This window comes from Amblyomma americanum, chromosome 10, assembly GCF_052857255.1.
Source record: "Amblyomma americanum isolate KBUSLIRL-KWMA chromosome 10, ASM5285725v1, whole genome shotgun sequence".
Classification (NCBI taxonomy): Eukaryota; Metazoa; Arthropoda; class Arachnida; order Ixodida; family Ixodidae; genus Amblyomma; species Amblyomma americanum.
In genome coordinates this window covers 39,501,402-39,520,658 of record NC_135506.1, presented here as the reverse complement: position 1 = coordinate 39,520,658, position 19,257 = coordinate 39,501,402, and the positions used below count along the sequence as shown (strand labels likewise).

The 19,257-nt window shown below is 43.8% G+C and overlaps 1 protein-coding gene across 6 annotated transcripts in view; it reads right to left on the bottom strand.

The window, feature by feature from the left end:
• Nucleotides 1–12,168: 12,168 nt before the first annotated feature.
• The window catches only part of LOC144107951 (KH domain-containing RNA-binding protein qki.S-like), a 241,841-nt gene continuing 234,752 nt past the window's right edge, over nucleotides 12,169–19,257 (bottom strand). For all 6 annotated transcript variants that reach the window (XM_077641197.1, XM_077641198.1, XM_077641199.1 and 3 more), the window contains 2 exons: nucleotides 17,835–17,908; nucleotides 12,169–16,166 (listed from right to left, as the gene is read on the bottom strand). In XM_077641197.1, the coding sequence (XP_077497323.1) occupies nucleotides 16,051–16,166; nucleotides 17,835–17,908 (190 nt within the window). In that variant the 3' untranslated portion in view covers nucleotides 12,169–16,050. The remainder of the gene's footprint in view (nucleotides 16,167–17,834; nucleotides 17,909–19,257) is intronic.

Below are 19,257 nucleotides of genomic sequence, written 5' to 3'. Positions count from 1 at the left end.
TAAACATAAACAACAACTGTTTAAAGGGGCATTCTACGCTGAGCTAAACTGAAAAGACAAATACAGTGACATAACTGTGCTAGGTATCAATTTGTGGATTTATAGCGCAGTTCCGCCTCTACCTTTGTTCGCGTCGATGTTGCACTCGAAAATACTTTTTCTGTTCACGCCATCAACTAAGAAACAAAAAAGTCCTTTTGGTCCGTGACTGTCTAGCTCGCACATGTCTATTTTCCTCACGTTACGCTGACGACAGACACACTGACTCGCAGCCACAGGGAGGAAGTGTTCCACAGCAAACCTATCTTTCAGCAAAGTTGCACACGCTAAGAGGTGGCAAAATTTAATTCGTGCAAAATATATAAACTCGGGCATATATTCTAGGTATATCGGATGAAGGTAAAACATTACTGGTACATTTGTCACCTCCACCGCGCGTTGTGACGATGCTCCACGATCGCCACTTGTGATGGTGCCGCCACACTACGTCAAGTTTTCGAACTATTTGTTGCGAACTATGTGAACTTTGTGGCTATTCAGTTAGAAGGTACCAGCCCGAGTTGTTATCGGCACCGATGGCAGAAGAACAGAACTGAGAGCTCTGCCCTGTAGCGAAACGCCTTTAAAATATTTAGAAATGTCTTTGTACCCATGAATGACAAGTCAAAGCAAGTGGTCTTTTAGAAATTAATTACAGTGCTTGTCTCTTCCAGGTATCTCGCATCATCACCATCGCTGTCTATAAAAAGTGCAAAAAACGGCACGGCTATTACGCTTATTCTCAAGAAAGCTTATGCCTTCGCTTCGGAACTTTTTCTTCCTGTGGCTACAAAAAACCCGACTAGCTCTATCACAATTATTAATTTCTTTCTGCAGCGCCGCTTCCAGAGCGCACTAACTACTGAACTACGGCTACAATAAACCCGACAACGAACACGCCGGGCCCGTAAGGTGCCTGCTTTGGACCATCCTCCATGCACCCACGATATTGTACGGACTTCAGTCATATGAACTTCCAGGTTGAGCTTCGCATAACGGCTGTCGCCACCAAAAAATGTCTCTCCTCTTCAAGATAAGACGGAAGTGTGAAATGCACCGCAGGGCATGCGTAGTGCATTTTAGGGCAGCTGCCCCACGGACAACTGCGCCGAGTAGTCACCGCAAAGAACCCACCGTTCGAGCCGCAACGGCAGAAGCACAGTACCAGGATCTCAGAGACGCTAATGGGGAAACCAATTAAAATACACAAATATCAAAGCAACTCCGCTGCAGTTATTAATTCCCGTGTATCGTAATCGTCCTGGAAGCTTTTTCATTTGGTGGTGTTATAAAACCGAATAAAGGACGGAAGGGTACAGTGGTTGTAGGTAAAGAACCCGGTGAAAGTTTTTTTCGGCGTGTCGTGTATCTATGAATTTTGTTCACTGCGCTTTTGCTTTTGATGGGAGAATATTCATAATGTTTCGCTGATATTTTCGTTGCGCAGCTAACATTATATTTTGCAACGCGTTCAATTTTCTTGTCAAAACTTCCTTTCCTGCTTTTCTGCACGCGTAAGAGATAATTACTTCTCATCACTCGTCTCCCTGTCAGTGAGAAGGCTATCCGCGTGCAGCAAGCGTAACGAGCATTTTGCTCACCAAAGGTACCCTAACGATTGTCTCTTCTCTCGATCACCCGTATATCGCGATGTTTTTGAGACAACTTCATGAAATCGGGAAACATTTTTCCCAAGTCCTTGAAGTTTTCCTTGTTGCCTCCTTGAAATTACTTGTCTTAATATTATATCCAGAACAAGCTTGGAAGACAAAATTAGGCGTAGAAAGTCTGTTCCGGGTTTCATTCAAAGACACTCAGAAATTGGTCTCTGAAGGATGCTGTTTCCGCGCTCCTCACACGATCGTTGCAATGTACTGATGAAAATAGGAAACGATAATAGAACATCGGGTGAGTTGAAGGAAGCATGTTCAAAAAAGTCACGCTACATACTACTTTCTCACTAAACAGTGTCAAGCTGACATCGAAGTCAATGAAAATGATGATGATAGGCCTTGGCCACAAAGGACACGCTTGTTGTATAGTAAATGCTCTAAATAATGGGTGGTGTGTAAACTTCAAATATATCAACTGTTGGCACTTCTTGCGAGTGAGGAATGGTTCGGAAACGTGGTTTTTTTTTTTGCACAGGGAATTGGCAGGAAAAGTACTACTTTTAAGAAAACCAAGCTGGCGTACTTTTCGGCAGATCACTATCATTAAATACGGGATAGGAGCAGAGACTTGGGACGAAGACTCCAAAGAATAATCAGAAAATCTCGCGGAAATCAATGGAAAAATTACACTTACAGTGTTGTGCATAATGAGCTGACATACTTACGGCAAAGACCCTTCAAAAGAGCGAGGCGATCGAAAACACGGAGCCTGCACAGATAGTATGGTTCGAGATTTCTGTGCTGCGTCGCTTCATATTTCATGTACGCCTAAAACACGTGAGGTTATTCTAGAAAATGTGCTCGTCTGGTACGTTCCACCAATGAGCCGACAACGAATTCTTTTCCTGATAACGCAACGCACCAATCCTTATGCTTAACGCTCAAGGGAGCGTGCATTTAAACCGTTTATCTTTTTCCCGCTATAATCTTCTTTGGCCAACTGCGTGTCCTCGCACGAGATACAATGCTTTGCAAGCTGCCTCAAGGCCAAAGAAACAGGGTGGCTTTTGCTCTTTTTTTATGCTGTATCCTTCACATGCCGCAATATATGAAGCATTTTAACCTTCAAAATGCCGATCTGCCAACCGGAATAACGATCCCCGATGGAACACAACCCTACTCCTGCAGCTCTGCCGAACATTGGCACAAAATAACAATATATAAAGGAGCACACAGGAGCGAGATAAAACGTACGACGTGTGGAGCGTAAAAAGGGTCAACGCCTTAAGCTCCGCTTCTTTTCTTCCTTCTTTTTGCAAAACATTGCAGTGCAGAAAAGGAAGCAACGATCAGAAAGGATAAAACAGACCCGTTGGCAGAAACAAAGGCTCCATACGACAGGGCAGATTACAGAGCCTTTTCTCCCGAGAGAAGATTGATGCCTTGCATCGGGTTATCCCGAGGCTAAGAACACCTCACTAAAAAAGCACTTACAAACTCTTCTGCAGTGTTACAGCTAAGCGCGCGTGTCGTAATCGTGAAAGAATAAATTTGCACCCTGTCGAAAGTTTCTCAACTCCTTAGAACAATTGTGAGTGCCGGATAACAGTTTTTTTTATCCGGGTTTCATTTTTTTCTCTGATAAAACTCCTGGGCGTAAGGACACATAAAAATATGACAATAGACACCTAGTTCTGCGTTCATTTAAAGGGTTTGGAAACTTCCACACATGGCTGTGTGGATAAATAATTTAGTTTCATGCGCTGAAGTAGTGCTCCCGAATGTGAGGGACATGGCACTGAAAGACATCGGAGTAGTGGCAGGCGTCTGGTGTTTTTTAAGTGTACTGCACTCTCATCTCAAGGTTGCTTTCTCATTCCCTGCAGCCATATTGGCCAGCATAGAGCACGAAAAATCTGTCCTGATTAAGCAGGTAACAAAACTACTTATTTCTAGCCGCATTTTCTTGTAACCGAGTCAAAAATGGCTCTAGGAATACGCTTTCGCATTAATGCGTTTTAAGAGCGAAGGAGTTTCAGTGCTGCTTTGTTTTGCCGACCGTTCCACCCCACGATCTTCTTTCAACTACTGTGGCCTCATCTTTCATAAGTGCAGCAAGCCAAGGTGCACGTAGTTCAACCGCGGAGATGTTTTGGTCAGTCGCGTGTTTTACGAATAGGAATAGTTCTCGGACGCATGCATTACGCTCCACAAAGTTTTCTCGCCTGTTATGACCTCCTACTTCGCTTGATTCCTCTTCCACAAACTTGTTCGTGCTCCATTTCTCCTCATCCTCTTACACGAAACACAACGTCCTCCTCCTTAGACGTTTCCTCGTCATCAGCTGGAGTGGGCGCACCGTTGCGTCTCACGAACCTCTTTTCGCCTTTTATAACCTGCTCCTACTCCTACGGAGCGCTGTCACTCTCTCACCATAACCTCCTCCTTTATCCCTTGTGGGGATCTAAACCCCCTTTAGCCATTTAAATTGCGCGCGCTGCCCTCCCGTCATTTATAGTGCGTGTGAATGCCGTGCATCAGCGCATGAACGAACTGTTGCTCGCGAGATGTGTCATGCGATCGCTGCGACAATAACTTACAGATGATGCTTAAGCTACTGACGCTAATAATGGGCGCTAACAGCTGCGCTGAATAAACTAGCACATACTAAGCGAATTGCGAAGCGAGACCAGGTCATATTCATTGGTGATTACAAAGAGGGTAATTTATTATAATACATGAAATTGAACGTCTCATAGCTACAGGGTGGTTATCAGACGAGGGCTCCTGATTAATTTCAAGAACTTAGAGATCTTTAATGTCTACTGACATCTCACACCACACGGACGTCTTTGCATTTTGCCAGCATCAAAATTGGGCCATGGCGGCCGCGATTACCTTCATCGAGTGCTACATTATCCGACTGAGTTGTTTGAAATTAACGCAAACGTGATGCGTTCGATATGACTGCCTCAGCTGTAGTGGCTGGAATTACCACAGGAATGAACGTCATACATGCTTCCATTACTACGTATAAGAAGATTCAGTTTAATAGCAGCACGATGAATTGATATGCTGCACAAAGTGAAAAAGTTAGACTTCCGGAGAAAGAAATTCATAATTAACGTGTCAAATTGTGTCCTTTATTACATATAATAACTGTTCATCACAATCAGCTCTGTAGTCATTGAGAAATGCGGCAAAAGCCTCGCGTAGAGCTCAAGAAAATTGCTCGTGGTCAGATTAACACGACAGCGTTGAGGTTTCTGTTTAGTAGCAACAAGGCTTAGACGATTGATCGATAAAAGCAGGTCTTCAACTTTTCGCCTAGGTTACGTGACATTGTGATATCATCAAAAATGACCCACTGCGGCAGGTGGAAGTTGAATTGATGACTGGTCACGACATGTTGCTAGGGGAGAGGAACCTAGGTCGCAGAAGCCACACTGGTGGTTATATTTTAAACAGCCACTTGCCGGGCCAGTGGCACGTCACTTAACATCTGCCCCACTGCGTCATTGCACCACTCCGCCAAGAGCGGTATGAGAACTCACCGCAATCTGTGGAATGTGAAGCAGAGAATGACAAATTCGGCATATAAGGGCTCTAGGCTAAAGAGAAAGAGTACTGCGCGGGAGGCATCTCTGATGCTGTCGCATTGTACTGCAGCGGCACCGAGCAGGCAACAGAGTGAAAAGCGACACAGTGAGCTCGCTACGCGCGAACACAAACGGCGCCGAGCAGCTGCTCTGGATCGCCTTCAACTCTGCCACGATGCTGCTACAGTACTCTTTAAGGGCAGGATAAGCGTTGTGATGAAAGAAAGAACAATGTCCGTATACGTGAAATGATACGCGAAGACGACTCTATGCTGCTTAAATGACCGATTAATGGTGTTAAAGATATCGCGTCGTACCTTTAGTGCGGCAGTTAAGTGTCCCTTAAGGCTTTTTTACGTGATGAGTGCATGCTTATCAGAACATATCAGAACCTTTATTCTGCATAAAATGTGAAGGTGAAATCATGGCATTCTTGCAAATTAAGAATGTTTTCTTTCATTGCGATACTTATCTGAGACCTTCATTTTGCCTCTTGAAGTGCCACAAAACTCGTGAAGTAACCTTATTTCAGTTTGTCTTATGTCTTGTCACCGGACGGCTTAGTAAAAAATTCATAGTAACGGACACCTGTGCTGGACTACGCTGGACCACACATGTGCGAATTTCGAGCCACCTTCAAAACACAAGAAATGTTCAATAACATTGGACGCAGCACCACATCTAAGAGAACTGACGACGCGTGCCGGGCAGATTCCTTCCCTTCATTACCTTAACGGCACAGAAGGTAGCAGTAACATATTGAGTAAAGGTAGTCGTAGCACATTTTTCTTGTTCATATTTACCTAAATTTCCTCTTGCAGCTCAAAAACGGACGAGCCCAAATTCCAAAGATAGACATGAACTCTTCAAGTGTCATACATAGAGACAATTCCTGTGGATTCATGAGGCCGTGGGCTACGTGCAAAACAAGCGTAGAATTTCCGCGTAGAAATAACAAGAAAATTGCTTATCTTGCCGTTTAGAGTATTGATGCCCAAATTTTGTTTGTCCAAGGCAGGCCGGTCCCTATGGTCACGGTGTGCTCCTCTTGTTTGCCCTTCGCCACAGCACATCTACTCGGGGTCATGTAACAAAAGCTTCCACATCGCACTAACACTCTGATCAGGTCCGTTTTCTGACTGGATCTAACTACATTCCTCCCTTCGACCGTTTGCATTCCTCTCATACCGACCACAACTAAACACTGTACTAATGAGTATTAGTGACTAGCAAGACTCCGATGCAAGAATGCATGAAGCTCATGTCACATGAAACAGTTACACCCGAGCGAAGACCAGACGTCGAGTCGTAAAAGACGACGTCGTGGCGATGCACCACTTCAAGTGCCAAACAACGCGCTCGTCTCTCAGTGTACAGTCACGAGTAGTTAGGGATTCCCATTTCATTAGCGCCTAATTGTGGCAAAAGGCGCACTTGGTAATGAATAGTTTACTGGACCAGCATCGCTTCGGGAAGGCGACTTCCATGAATGGTGCATAGCTGCTTCTGCTTTCTATTGGTTAATTATTTATAAAGTAAGGTGATGCACAGAAATATGGCGCTTTGCTCAAGTGCCGTCCGCGGTTTTTCTTCGTTTGGACGATGCCTTTCTCTCTAATCAAAGTCCGAATAACACTTTATGTATTAGTAGCGCATTTTGCTTTGTTGCTCCTTACTGCGTTGCGATGAAAAGGAAAGTGTGAAAAGAATTTCCTCAACTTATTGTCAGGCACTAGAAGCGGTTGTTTAGTGAGAGCAATGTTCGTTTGCCATATTTCAATGTTCTGGTGAGCCTATATAGCATGGCGTAGTTTCAGTTGTCGGCAGATTGCTTAGGAGTCCGAATAATAAAGTAATAAGGCTGCCTGGAATTCGAGTAAAGCGAAGAGTTTGCAGAACTGCTCAACTTTGTAGGTGGTCAACAGCCACCTCTCAGAATTCATCAGGGTTGACAAGTTCGGCAATAGGTCACGCCGCTTACCATCCTACATCTGAATGGGAGCTGCGTTGAAAAAAGTCGCGGGCACGCTCTTCATAAGGTATGCTCTGCGGCGCTTAGGCACCAGCCGTTTCAAAGATGTAAGAGCAATGTATCGTGACCTGAGTTCTGAGGTAATAGAGTTGTGTCGAACGACCGAAATAATGTATGCTTGCTTATAAGCCATTGTAAATGTCTTCCGCGGTATATTCAACAGCAAATCTAGGTGGTGGCAATGATTACTGCAATTTCGTACAAACCTCTCTATCGGGCGAGGGAGGTGCTGAAACATATCCCTGCGCAGTTGCCAACCGGTTCTGCAGCCGCTTAAACTGCGCGAGCATCGGGCGCAGGAAGCCCTTACTGGAAAGGTCTATAGGCAGGCGTTTAGTCCAGTCGTGGGCTTCAAAGCGTGCGAGGTAAGGAAAGATGCTGTACGTGATTCTTTTGCGTGGTAGCCGCCGTGGCGGCCGAGTGGTTATGGCGCTCGGCTGCTGGCCCGAAAGACGCGGGTTCGATCCCGGCCGCGGCGGTAGAATTTCGATGAAGGCGAAATTCTAGAGGCCCGTGTACTGTGCGATGTCAGTGCACGTTAAAGAACCCCAGGTGGTCGAAATTTCCAGAGCCCTTCGCTACGGAGTCCCAATTGCCTGAGTCGCATTGGGACGTTAAACCCCCCTAATCCAAACTGAACCATCTTTTACGTGGTAGCTCGCCGGCAATCGTAGTCGGAATTTCAGCTACGTCTCACTAGTGTGGCTGTGGCCTTTGTTCCTGTATATTGACGTAGGGGAAATAAAAGTCGCCCTAGCAGAGCAGTTCCGTTGCTGCCTCAAGAATCTCCGCTGTGGCCAAAATTAACTTGCAACGGTGCACGGCAGTTTGTCTTATAACCCCTAACGTAGCTTTAGGAGTTAGGGTTTACAATAATAATTTATTTCCTCTCCGCTTTCTAGGGGAAAAGCTATGTATTCTCGTGGCCTTTCTTCAATTAACGCTCTTCCTGTATCACTCAAGCACCTGTTGCCGTATCCTACGCAATTTCGACGACTTTTTGTGCCGAGCATTTTCGACGAGACCAGTATGGCTACAAAATAGAAACACTGCGCACTCGTGTAGTATTTACAGTAACAGTTCCAATAGTCGAGCGTTGAGCCACCGCGGTGGTTCTGTGGTTATGGCGCTCGGCACTTGTTCACAGACTCACCTGGCCACCACTCGGTAGGCAGATGTGCGGCCTGCCACAAAAACCACCTTCAGACAAAAACACAACAGCTAAATGCGGGAATGGCCACTATAAGTGCTAGCGCACTAAAAATAAAAAGTTCTTTGACGTTACATGGATCCAGAGCTCCGTTGTAATCTCTGTCGCGAAGCGTCCTGTGTGGCATCGAAATTCGGCAGTCTGATTGGGCCAAAACTGGATCGGACATTAGCAGTTTGTCACAGCGTCTGTGAGTAATAAAATAAGCCGAGTACAAGTTACGAACTCCGAGATGATCGTTAACTGCGATCGTGCCTGCCAAGAAAATGAGAGAAAAAGATGCAGTAATTAAATTTTATACTCAGTATAGGCGAGGACAGGCCAAAAGTTTATACCGTGTATTTCAGGGAACACTCTAAATATATTTAAAAAATACTTTTTGTGAAAAAGAAGTAAACCTCTACATAAAGAAACTGTCAGCTGTGGCGATTGTCAGTCAAAAATAAGTGCTAGTTAGCTAGCTATTTAAGTTTTTAATTAACGAGTTTAGGCGGTTATTGCCCATGACGAGTTTGTAGCCACAAAGAAGACGATGCCATACAGTTTTTTAAAATGAAGAAAAATGCATTTTTTCGAAATTCCTGCAGCGAGAGAAAATAGCGTTTTCTTTGGCACCAAACAAAGAAATTGAGCGCATGAGGAGCGCCGGAAGCATACTTCAAAGCAACATCCGCTGGTTACGTGTTTCAGTTACTGCGGCGGCCAATTTAATACATCTGTGGTATTTTCCCCGACTAGGGATGCTAGAAGCTCACCCTAGACTGCAGGCGGCGTTATCTTTTGCTTGGTTACTCGGCGAGTCATCGCCAACTACGGCCGTCGATTTTGAGAACCCCAATAGCCACTGGCCTTGCACTCTGCCTCTACAGGTGCTTCCGGGTGCAGGCATTTTTGTCTTTCTTTCGCATCACGCTTGATCAATGGAATAAAGCCGCACTTCTGGCCCAGCTTCCAGATTTTTTAGTGGCGCCGGTTTCTTGACTGCATTACGTAATTTCTATAAGGCATTCATTCCTTTTACATTGCGTGAACTTGACAGCTAAAATAAACGAATATAACTGTCGGGTAGAAAATTGTTCGCATTATAGCGTGAAGTTGCTTCCTACCAGATGCCTCAATCTTGTTGCCGCGTGCGGCAGCAGATGCATTTCGTTCCTTGTAAGAAGTGGTAGTAAAATGATTAGGAAATTTGGACGCCAGGCGTTAAGCAGCTTCGAGTCGTAGAGGATACATGAATGAACAAAATTTGCATATTTCAATATTTCAGTTGGTTGCAGCCAAGATTGAGCACTCCCACACGAAAGATATATCAATCAGGACACAATAAATATTTTTTCTTCATGTGCCCACATTGCTTTTCCTTCATTGCGATGCACCGAAGAAAGCGGTATTTCATGGGGTTCGCTGTAGATAACAAATCTATCGCAAAAATTTTTTTTCAAATCATATTCTTATATGTTACCTCAGGTCTTCGATGCTTGCTGGTTTCCTATTAATAACCTCAGTTTTAGCAAGTCTTCAGCAGTAGAAATTCAAGCGTGATAAAACGGGAGACCTGTGAGGCCAGGCTGTGGTTCTGCCGTGCCCAATTGGTTGGGCAAAAACTACTCTATGTATTACCTAGCCGATGAAGAAAAATGTTGCGGGATTCCTTAATGCCGGTACCACTGTTTTTTTTTTCTAGAAAACCAGTGGTAACTCTGAGACAGATTCAGAGACGAAGCACTTTAGAAAATAGTTGATGTACTTCTTTCCATAGCGTTTCCGTTAATGAACTAAGGACCGACAATACGGCCGTTATAAATGCAACACCAAACATTTGCTGATCATCTTACCTGGTGATTACGCTCACGTAGCCAGTGTGGTTTCTGGTCGCACCAAAACTGGGCGCTTTACAGACTGACATTCGAATCCCAGCAAAATTGCGCCTCGTCAGTCCAAAGCACTCTGTGGAGAAATTCCTGGTCTTTGTCACATTGAATCCGACACCAGTTGCAAAACTCAAGCCGTTCCTGAAAGTCATTTGGTTTAACCTCCTGGCGAAGAAAACGACATAGGGTGTGGCTGTGTCTTGAAAAGTGACAGTTAAACTGATTCGCGCTCGCTCCATATGCGCCGGCAATTTCCATGACGCTTCTTCCCGCCCAACAGAGCTGTAGACCAGGACGTGGATGTCAAAATCATCAGTAGAACAGGCTGGGCGCTTCCTTTGCTTAATATGAGCACTGATACAGTGGTCCTAAATCGATATAAATCTGGGACCAGTCGACACTCGACGACCAGCATGTTGGCAGCATACGGTGTGGATGCCAGCTGTGAACAGTACCTTTGCGCGCTCAAATAAGTGATCATGTTGTTCAGATTCACAGCAAACGTAGTACTGAAGTTGTTCGGGCGTAGTCATCCTCACAATATTCTCGCTGCGAAGTTGAAGTTTTGGCCTTTACACGGGCGAGGGGACGCTTCCGCACATTTAAGTAATGTGAGACACTGACACTGCGGTAATAATGTCACCTGCGTACCACCGAAACAAGCAGCTCAAAGGCAAACGTCCAGGCTTTTTGCCAAACTCGCGCTACAGACCACAAGAACTAAGCCTAATAGACTACCGCCACTGCCTCGCAAGGTCCGCTTGCTTCGTGGGCGAAACTTTTCTTCATCCGATCCACCTGCTAACACGCAGCGATTATCACGAACAGTAGACAAACAAAGTAAAAGAAAGAATAGTGGAGGCTGCACTATCACAGCTCTAAGAACCGGCGGCCGCGTAGTGGACGATGACAAGCCGTTTTTTAAGCATTACAGCGAAACTAAAGATAACGCCGCCCACAGTCCAAGCTGAGCGTCGAGGCACCTAAGTCGGGGAAATTATCACCGACGCTTCGAACTGCCCGGCACAGTCAATGTAGCGCATCACCAGCGGACGTCGCACTTGCGCTCGACTTCTGGCGCTCCTCATGCTCTGCGCATCGGTTTGGTGCGGGAAAAAAACAGGAGACTTTCTTTCGCTGCAGGGCATTAGAAAATCACTTCCCGTTTAACACTGAATCGGCACCATCTTCTCTGCGGCTGCAAACTTGTCATTGCCAATAACTGCAAAACTTTGTTGATTAAAAAGTTGATTTCTAAACTTTAATTGAATTGCTAGGTAATTAGCAGGCTAGTTAGCATGTTTTGCTTTCTGTAGAGGTTTTGTTTTTTTCTCGAAAAGTCTATTTTTAAGACTTTTTGAGTGTTCGAGGAAACACTCGATATATTCAGATATTCAACAGTGACGCAAAACCTAGAACCTAGAACAACATTGTGCTTGAACACCCTTGAAGTTTATGATGGCAGTCAGCGGCAGCTTTCGTTTTTTTCCGCACCCAACTCGAATTTCGAAATTGGAACGGCGAAGGAGCGCTCACGTGGAGCGTGCCCAGCAAGGAGTTTTCTTCGCGCTTTGGGCGATGATTCTTGTAAGGCAAAACAACCTGTGGGTAGCATCAGGACAAGGTGCTAATCTTCAAACAATACCTGCCACTAAGATGTCTATTATATAGAAAACATGAATTTCCATCTGGTTTCGCCTGAATGCTCGACAACACACAACAGGAGAGGCTTACCTTGAGGGTGCACGCTTTTATGACAGCGAAAAACACGCGTGTTCACTCAACTTTTTGGCGGCGACAGAAGTTTGAAACAAGGTCGTTTATTTTCAAACAAGCGAAACATGCGTCCGTGCTGACGATAAGAAAAATGCTCAAGATGTGAAATGCCCCATTTCTGGGTGCAAGAGCGTGGCGGAAAGCAACATGGGGAACGCCATTTACAAAACGATAACACAAAACCAGCTACCGTTGATCACAGCAGTGGAGGTGCGCACTACATGTAGGACTTGTGCAATACAAGGAATGCATAACATTATACACAAGGGGGACATAAATTACAGCACAAGCACATCTGCAGTACGCGTACGACACGTCTTCATGTGTTGGGCCCCGAATAACCAGCATTCTCAACCCAAGAAAAAAAAATAGCCTCACGATGCGGAGTTGGCCGCTTTCTTTCATCAGTTTGGTATGCGTCTTTCCCGCTCACACTGACAACTACAGTTATACTAATATATAAAGATAAAGATTAGGTTTGACTTTTTTCAAAAGAAGTCTGTGTTTTCCACAGAATAGCAGTTCTTGGCGCCAATTTTCGTCGCGCTTATCAGTCTGCCATGATATCGTGATATTGGCGCTGAGCAGAAGTGATGCCATTCAGAAGGTCGAAGAATCATGAGTATCTTCTGAAAATGCCTACGATTTGAAACAAGTACAACGGCCAGTAATGCCCATTAGAATGTCGCAATGAACGTGAAACGCGCCATAATTCACTTCTGCATGAAGCTACCTATAGCAGCTTCGCGGTTATTAACACGCCGTTTCTGAAAGACTTTCTAGCATTGTGTTAGCGGAAGTCGTAGCCAGGCAGCCAAACTTGAATTCGTCTGGTTTCCCACACCTTGGGACTGCACTGCCGAAGCTTCTACGCAGTCCAGGTGTAAGAGAAAGCAACAAGTCCAGGTGTAAGAAAAAGCAACACGATGCCTAAATGCCTAGCAAAAATGAACATTTTCTAATTTTCTGTTGTAATTAAACGGCATATTCTTAGCACTGAATGGTATGTGTTAGTTGACACACAGTGGATGTTAGATTCTTGGCTTTTGTTGAATTCGCAGAATATGCAGTATATATGACAAAAATAGCATGAATTTTTAAACTATGGTCATGAAATGAGCAGAAAGACTATAAATTAATGAGGATTTGTTTCTTGTCTTGAGTTTAAATGTGCAACATAGAAGATTCTATCTGCATTGCCCTTCCGGTAGCAGATTATTTTCTGCATGCACAGAGGTGCCTATCTTTATGAAAAACTCTGGAGGTGTAGCCCATGCAGGTCAGTAAGTGCTGATGGTAAATGGGTGGTGCAAGAACTGATTGTGATTTGTGTGTGATTGTGAAGGCAACAGCACCATTCCAAGAAATCGCATGTATGTACACACAAGCTTCTATATTCTGAGGCCATCATTTTGGTGATGCATTGATTTTCGTATTACGACAGGCAGCAACTTTCCTCACACAATGCTACGTTGCTACATCCATGACAGCGACAGGCCTGTCATCTACAAGTGCCACATGCAGGTCATCTCAACAGATTAAGAAAGTCAAGGTAATAAAAAGATGCACTGCACAGCTCAACTAGGCGTGGTGTTGTTTCAAGATGGAAGGAAGGGTTTGGTTACAGAATATGCAGGGATTGGTCACAAAAATTTACAAGCTACAGCTCAAGTTACAGTACAACTGCTGTCATGTATGAGAGGAAAAAGGGTTGCTTGAAACATATGAAAGGAATACGATTTTCATATAGTACCAGATACCTCACCTGCCTACAAGCACAATTTGCACACCAACTCCAATAATGATCACGCTCCACAAATTAATACTTCCTTCCCTTTGTTTACAGCTTTTACTACTGTGTTCATGCGCATTTTTTTCACCAGGTACAGTTTGGCTCTCAAGTTTAAAATGAGTGCTCCACAAAAACACTTTCAAACCACGATACTGTCAACATGGGGAGTCGGAGATATCCCATTCATTTTTTGGGCATTCATAATTGGAACAAACCTGGATTAAAGGTGTTAAGGAAAGAAAACACTTAACAAAGAAGTGCCACATTACTGCCACAAGGGCCCTAAGCAAGAGAAAACAGTTGAAAAAACGTGCATCATCCACAAATGACCCCGGCATTAAACCACGGATACACATTTGTGGGTGAGGCTATATAAATTCTCTTTTTCACTGGAACCAGCACTAAACACATCACGACAATGCATCTTGAACAGCTGACTGGCCTGACTAACGTACGTCAAAGCACAAATTCCTGCACTATTATGTCGACTATGTTAGAGAACTTTTGTTTTATTGGCAGCGCTTCCTATCTTTTCTGCGTTCCCTTTCGGAAAGCTGCATCTCATTTTTGGGTCATACATACAGCAGCCTGCTTTTATCCTGTGCCTAATGATTCAAGATTTGTATACAAAAACTTCTTGCACGAAAGCATCCACTAATGTTTTCAGCGTACCGGTTATTTTCGGCAAAAATTTTGGCAATCAAACATAATACCCATATATAGCTCACAATGCCCATAGTGTAGTGGACATAGTAAGGCTGATGATGATGGTAACGCACAGAATGAATGCAAGTAGCACAATGAAAAACATATATTGTAGACAACTATAATGCAACATAGAAGTTGACCTCTCAGAGTATGTAAAACTTGAGACTCTACCCTATTCTTTTGCTGTTTTGTTGATATTTGCTAAGTACCAATAAAAACCGAACACTTGTGATTAGGAGGCACAAACTCAATCTGAAATGGTGCTACTTAAGTAACACACAGCGAATCATAGTATATAAGTATTGGTCTTATGAAACAAAATAAAAAATGCACAGTGGGACAGACACTTAAAAACTTTAGTGTTTTCTATCCGTTTTATGACTTCGGTGATCTTGAAAAACATGAAAATATCTCAAGATCTATGCACTGGGAAAGGTCGTGCATGTCTCGTGCATCGCAGTGATGCAATTATGTCGTATTCAATAATTTATTCCTTAGATTGAGAAATTTGTTATTGCTCGAAAATTATAGCAGCATGAATAAATAGACTTTGCAGGAAGAATAAGGCAATCCTTACTTTAAAACCAATATTTGCCCAGCACATAACTAAAATAAGTCTGTACACCAAGACCAATGCAGAACATTCTGGAAAAGCACAATATGTCATTCACTTCACTCTGAAGGCTTCTAAGAAGTCAACTTTAACAGCTCTAAGTTCCTTTGCCAAAACGTCGTCTGACAGACAAAGCACCAAGTGCAGCACTGCACAGGCCACTGATGACTATGGGACTTGTTGACCTTAAGTGGACAAAGTTCGAACTGTAGAGCTCATCGTCTTCATTTCCACCACAGTAAAGTGAAAAGCAGCCTGTAAAACGTGAGACGAATGCCAAGTGGACACCACTATGGTCACTTTGAAACGAGATCAATAAAATGGTGGACTCCCAGTTCTGTCCCGTATGTATTAGCATACAGCTTCTGCCTGTTTAGGGCATGCATGCGTGAAAGTTGAACTTCCACCTGCAGTCATGACGATGCGTCATCATACGGCCTTGAAAACATTTCTCCCAGTCTTAAGCACCTGGTCAAAACTGCCTTCAGCGGATTTTCTGGCACAAAAGCTTGCCAGGGTCCTTGAGGTCTTGGATGGCACTAAGTCTTGCCTGGAAACTGGTGTTTACAAATAGATTCGCAAAAATTAGAGGAATACCCTTAGTCATATGACTCCACAGTTCACCACATTCGGTCACACATGATGGTCATTTTCAGGTGTTTTCATTTTAGATATAATAAAGAAATCATTCTTATATGTACATGAAGCTGACTTTGGCATTGGCTGGACTCCTTATTCTTGCACAGGAGCCTACAGCATGGTGACCACATCGCTACCACGGCCCCAAAAATTGCCGCCTAAAACCGTGAAGGCAGTGGACCGTAAGGACGATACAGCCTCCGTGTCATTCCCTGCGAAGCCTTCAGGCGAGTTGGGAGGTGGCAGTGGGTTCGTAGTGGAGGGTCTGCCCACTCTGTTGAAGAAAACAATGGCTTAGTCAACACACTAAAGTCAAGGCGCATGTAAAACCCTGAGACATAATCCCTGCCTTAGATTCTTAATTTTAAATGACATCCCAACGTTGTAGCGAGAAGTTTGAAAAGAGAAAAAATATCATATCATTCTTTCAAGATTTGTGCATGCACAATGTTGCTTAGTGGTGAGACATGTTTAAGTTTATAGTTTTCATTCAGCTCTAAGTGTAGCACCCATCCTGTCCTTGCCTTTCTTTGTCCTGTCATAATGCTACGTTTTCTTTGAACATAAGGTAAAAAAACAGGGAACTTGTGCACGAAAGCGGCAGCGAAGCCTTACTACGCAAATTAGTAGATCGCTTTTTAATACATTTGTACAGTTATTTGTTGCTTGCAATTCAACTGTTCTTTATATATTACTGCTCCGTGTTCTGTTCACTCCACTGACAAAATAATTGCCATGGTTGACGAAATTGGAGGAAGTACAGTGGGGCTGTGAACTGGTTAAGTAACACCAGACAACAATTAATACATATTTATCAGGTTATTAGGGTTCTGTGTCATGCCACTGATATGTAAATCTCCATGGCTTCAGTATTTCTTTTTTACTAAGCATGCATTTTCAGAGGCAATATATCTCATAAGGGGAGGGCAGCAGTTGCAATATAGGTTGGTCTTCTCATAAGGTGAGCATGGAATGAACTGCCTGCAGCAAAGAACATGAGAGTAATTGAGTTTCATATACATGATATAGACGACGCTTAATGGACAGATCTACTGAATCCTGTCGAATATATTTTGCTTGCGAGAATCAAAAGCTGCTTGCCTATATGAATGCATACCGCGATATGGAAATGAGAAACGTGACAGCGCAATGTGAAATAATTTTTTCATGCAGGAATGTGGCTCCTCTTTTGGTACATGGCTTTTGGGAACCCTGGCAGCAATGGAGGATGACTGCCCACCACCTGGGCGTTTGTAAGCGTGGCTTTGAGTGAGATGCCTCAGATTTCTGACCACTATAGTTTGGAATACTAATATAGTTTTCAAAACTATCGACTAAACAGGCCTCGTGATACCATCGATATTCGCACCTTTATTTTGCAGGTAGCAGGAAAGCCGAAGGCTGCGCTATTGTTGGCAGAGTGTCATTGCTTTCCCAAACATTTGATCAGGCGATTCAAAGAATGGTTCAATTGTGAAAGCGGCGACTAGTTTAAGAAGTGAAAAAAAAAGAAAACATATGAAGCTTCTTCTAACAAAAACAACCATCTATATTTTGCTGAATCCTCTGTAAAACTGTCCTTTAATCAGTTCAGGAGACAGGCTTGCATGGTGACAAACTTTTCAACTATTCCCCCCCCCCCCCCCCCCCCCACAAGATCCCATGCCCATTTCTCGGTTTATTTCAAGATACTTGAACAACTGTCAACATATTAGTGGTGTATTCAACCATACCGCAAGACCTGCCAGAATAAGGAAATATTTGTGCACTCGTCTCCGCCACTGTGTTTCCCTTCTGAGTGCCAAGGTTTCTTGCCACACGTTCTTTTTGCTACTGGATGTTATCTTTTCCTGTTGCGAATCCTTCAAGCGGTAGGCAGTTCCACCTCAAAACCCAACTCCCGGCATGGCAGTGCAATATATTGGCACATCTGAATATTTACCAGCGAAGTCCGTATCAGCTGCGTATCCATTGCTCGGCATATCTTCTGGACTCTGATGCGAAAAGCCTTGCTCACTGAAAAAAAAATACGAAGCAGATGAAAACTTCAGCTGAGAGGACAAAAGGCACTTTGTTGCTACCCACGCATGCCACCCGTCTAGTGGTACTGTAGTCGGATACAACTTAAACCTGCAGTGAAGCTCCACCCAGATTCAGGACCACCATACAGAATTCCCTCCACAACAAACAAGTAATTCGTGTTACAACCTTTCTTGCTACCTCAACAAGAACCCAATTGGAAGAGAAAAATTATAAGCTCCAGAGTTTTGATTTTTGGCATGCTTAATGCAGTTGAACATTATATATTTGATCTGGCTCACTGTTGTGATTGGCCAGCAAAGTAATACAGGATGCCGCAAACCATAGTGGGGTGTTACCATCTGCAGTTTTTTTAGGTTGCATCCTAAAAGCAATGGGAATATCATATGCATTCATTAAAAATTCAGGAATATTTGAGTCTATTACGTAAATCAAATAACAGTGTACTATTTGCGACTACCCAGTGAGATAGCTTCCAGTAAGCGCGATTTACCGTGGTCCACTGTGTACAATGTTTGGTATTTGAAAAGTCCACGAAGTGACTATATTTGCGCCTTTTTGCGAACTGCAAACAAAACTTAGCCAACTTTCATCTTCCTGGTGCTGATACTGATGATGTAATCGGCGTCAGGAAACCACAAGCCAACTTTTAAACGCACTTAGATGTCTATGTAGACTCCTTGTATGGACATATTACTTCTCATTACTGGTGCTGTGTCACCACGAAACAAAAAAAGTATTTAACTCTCCAAAACAGAGGAAAAGCAAGTGAGATGAACTACAAAAGTTCGAGGATTGCAGAAATCGATCCCAGTAATTACTGGCCACTGTTCCGAGCTCGTTCCACCATGTAAAATGCATTCCTGTGAGTTTTCTTGCCTTAGCTCAGATGAATACGAGCATTTCTGTGCTTTTGAAATATTGTGAGAGTGAACTCGATTCACGTCCTTCATTAATGCAGTGCGCCGAAGTATTTCACCTTTCCCGACACGACGCCTCCGCAATCGCTGCACTTAAGACGAAGAGCGACGAAATAAATTCAAAAGAAATAATTCTGCCTTTGTCCTGGCTTTCTCACAGCTGACGTACAGCCGCTTGTGCAGCCAAATTAACAGAAACCGTCACAGCTTCGAGGCCAGCAGGTGAAAGACTCACAAAGAACCAAGAGTGGGACGATAATCACCGACCACTTTTCTACCTAACTCAAAGGTACTTAAACTATCAGTAGCTTAAACGTTTCCTGGGCATGGCCTCTTGGCGTTTCTTCCAACCTCGTGCTGCCCATAAAATAACAGTGCAGAGCACTGTTGACAGAGTTATGTGTT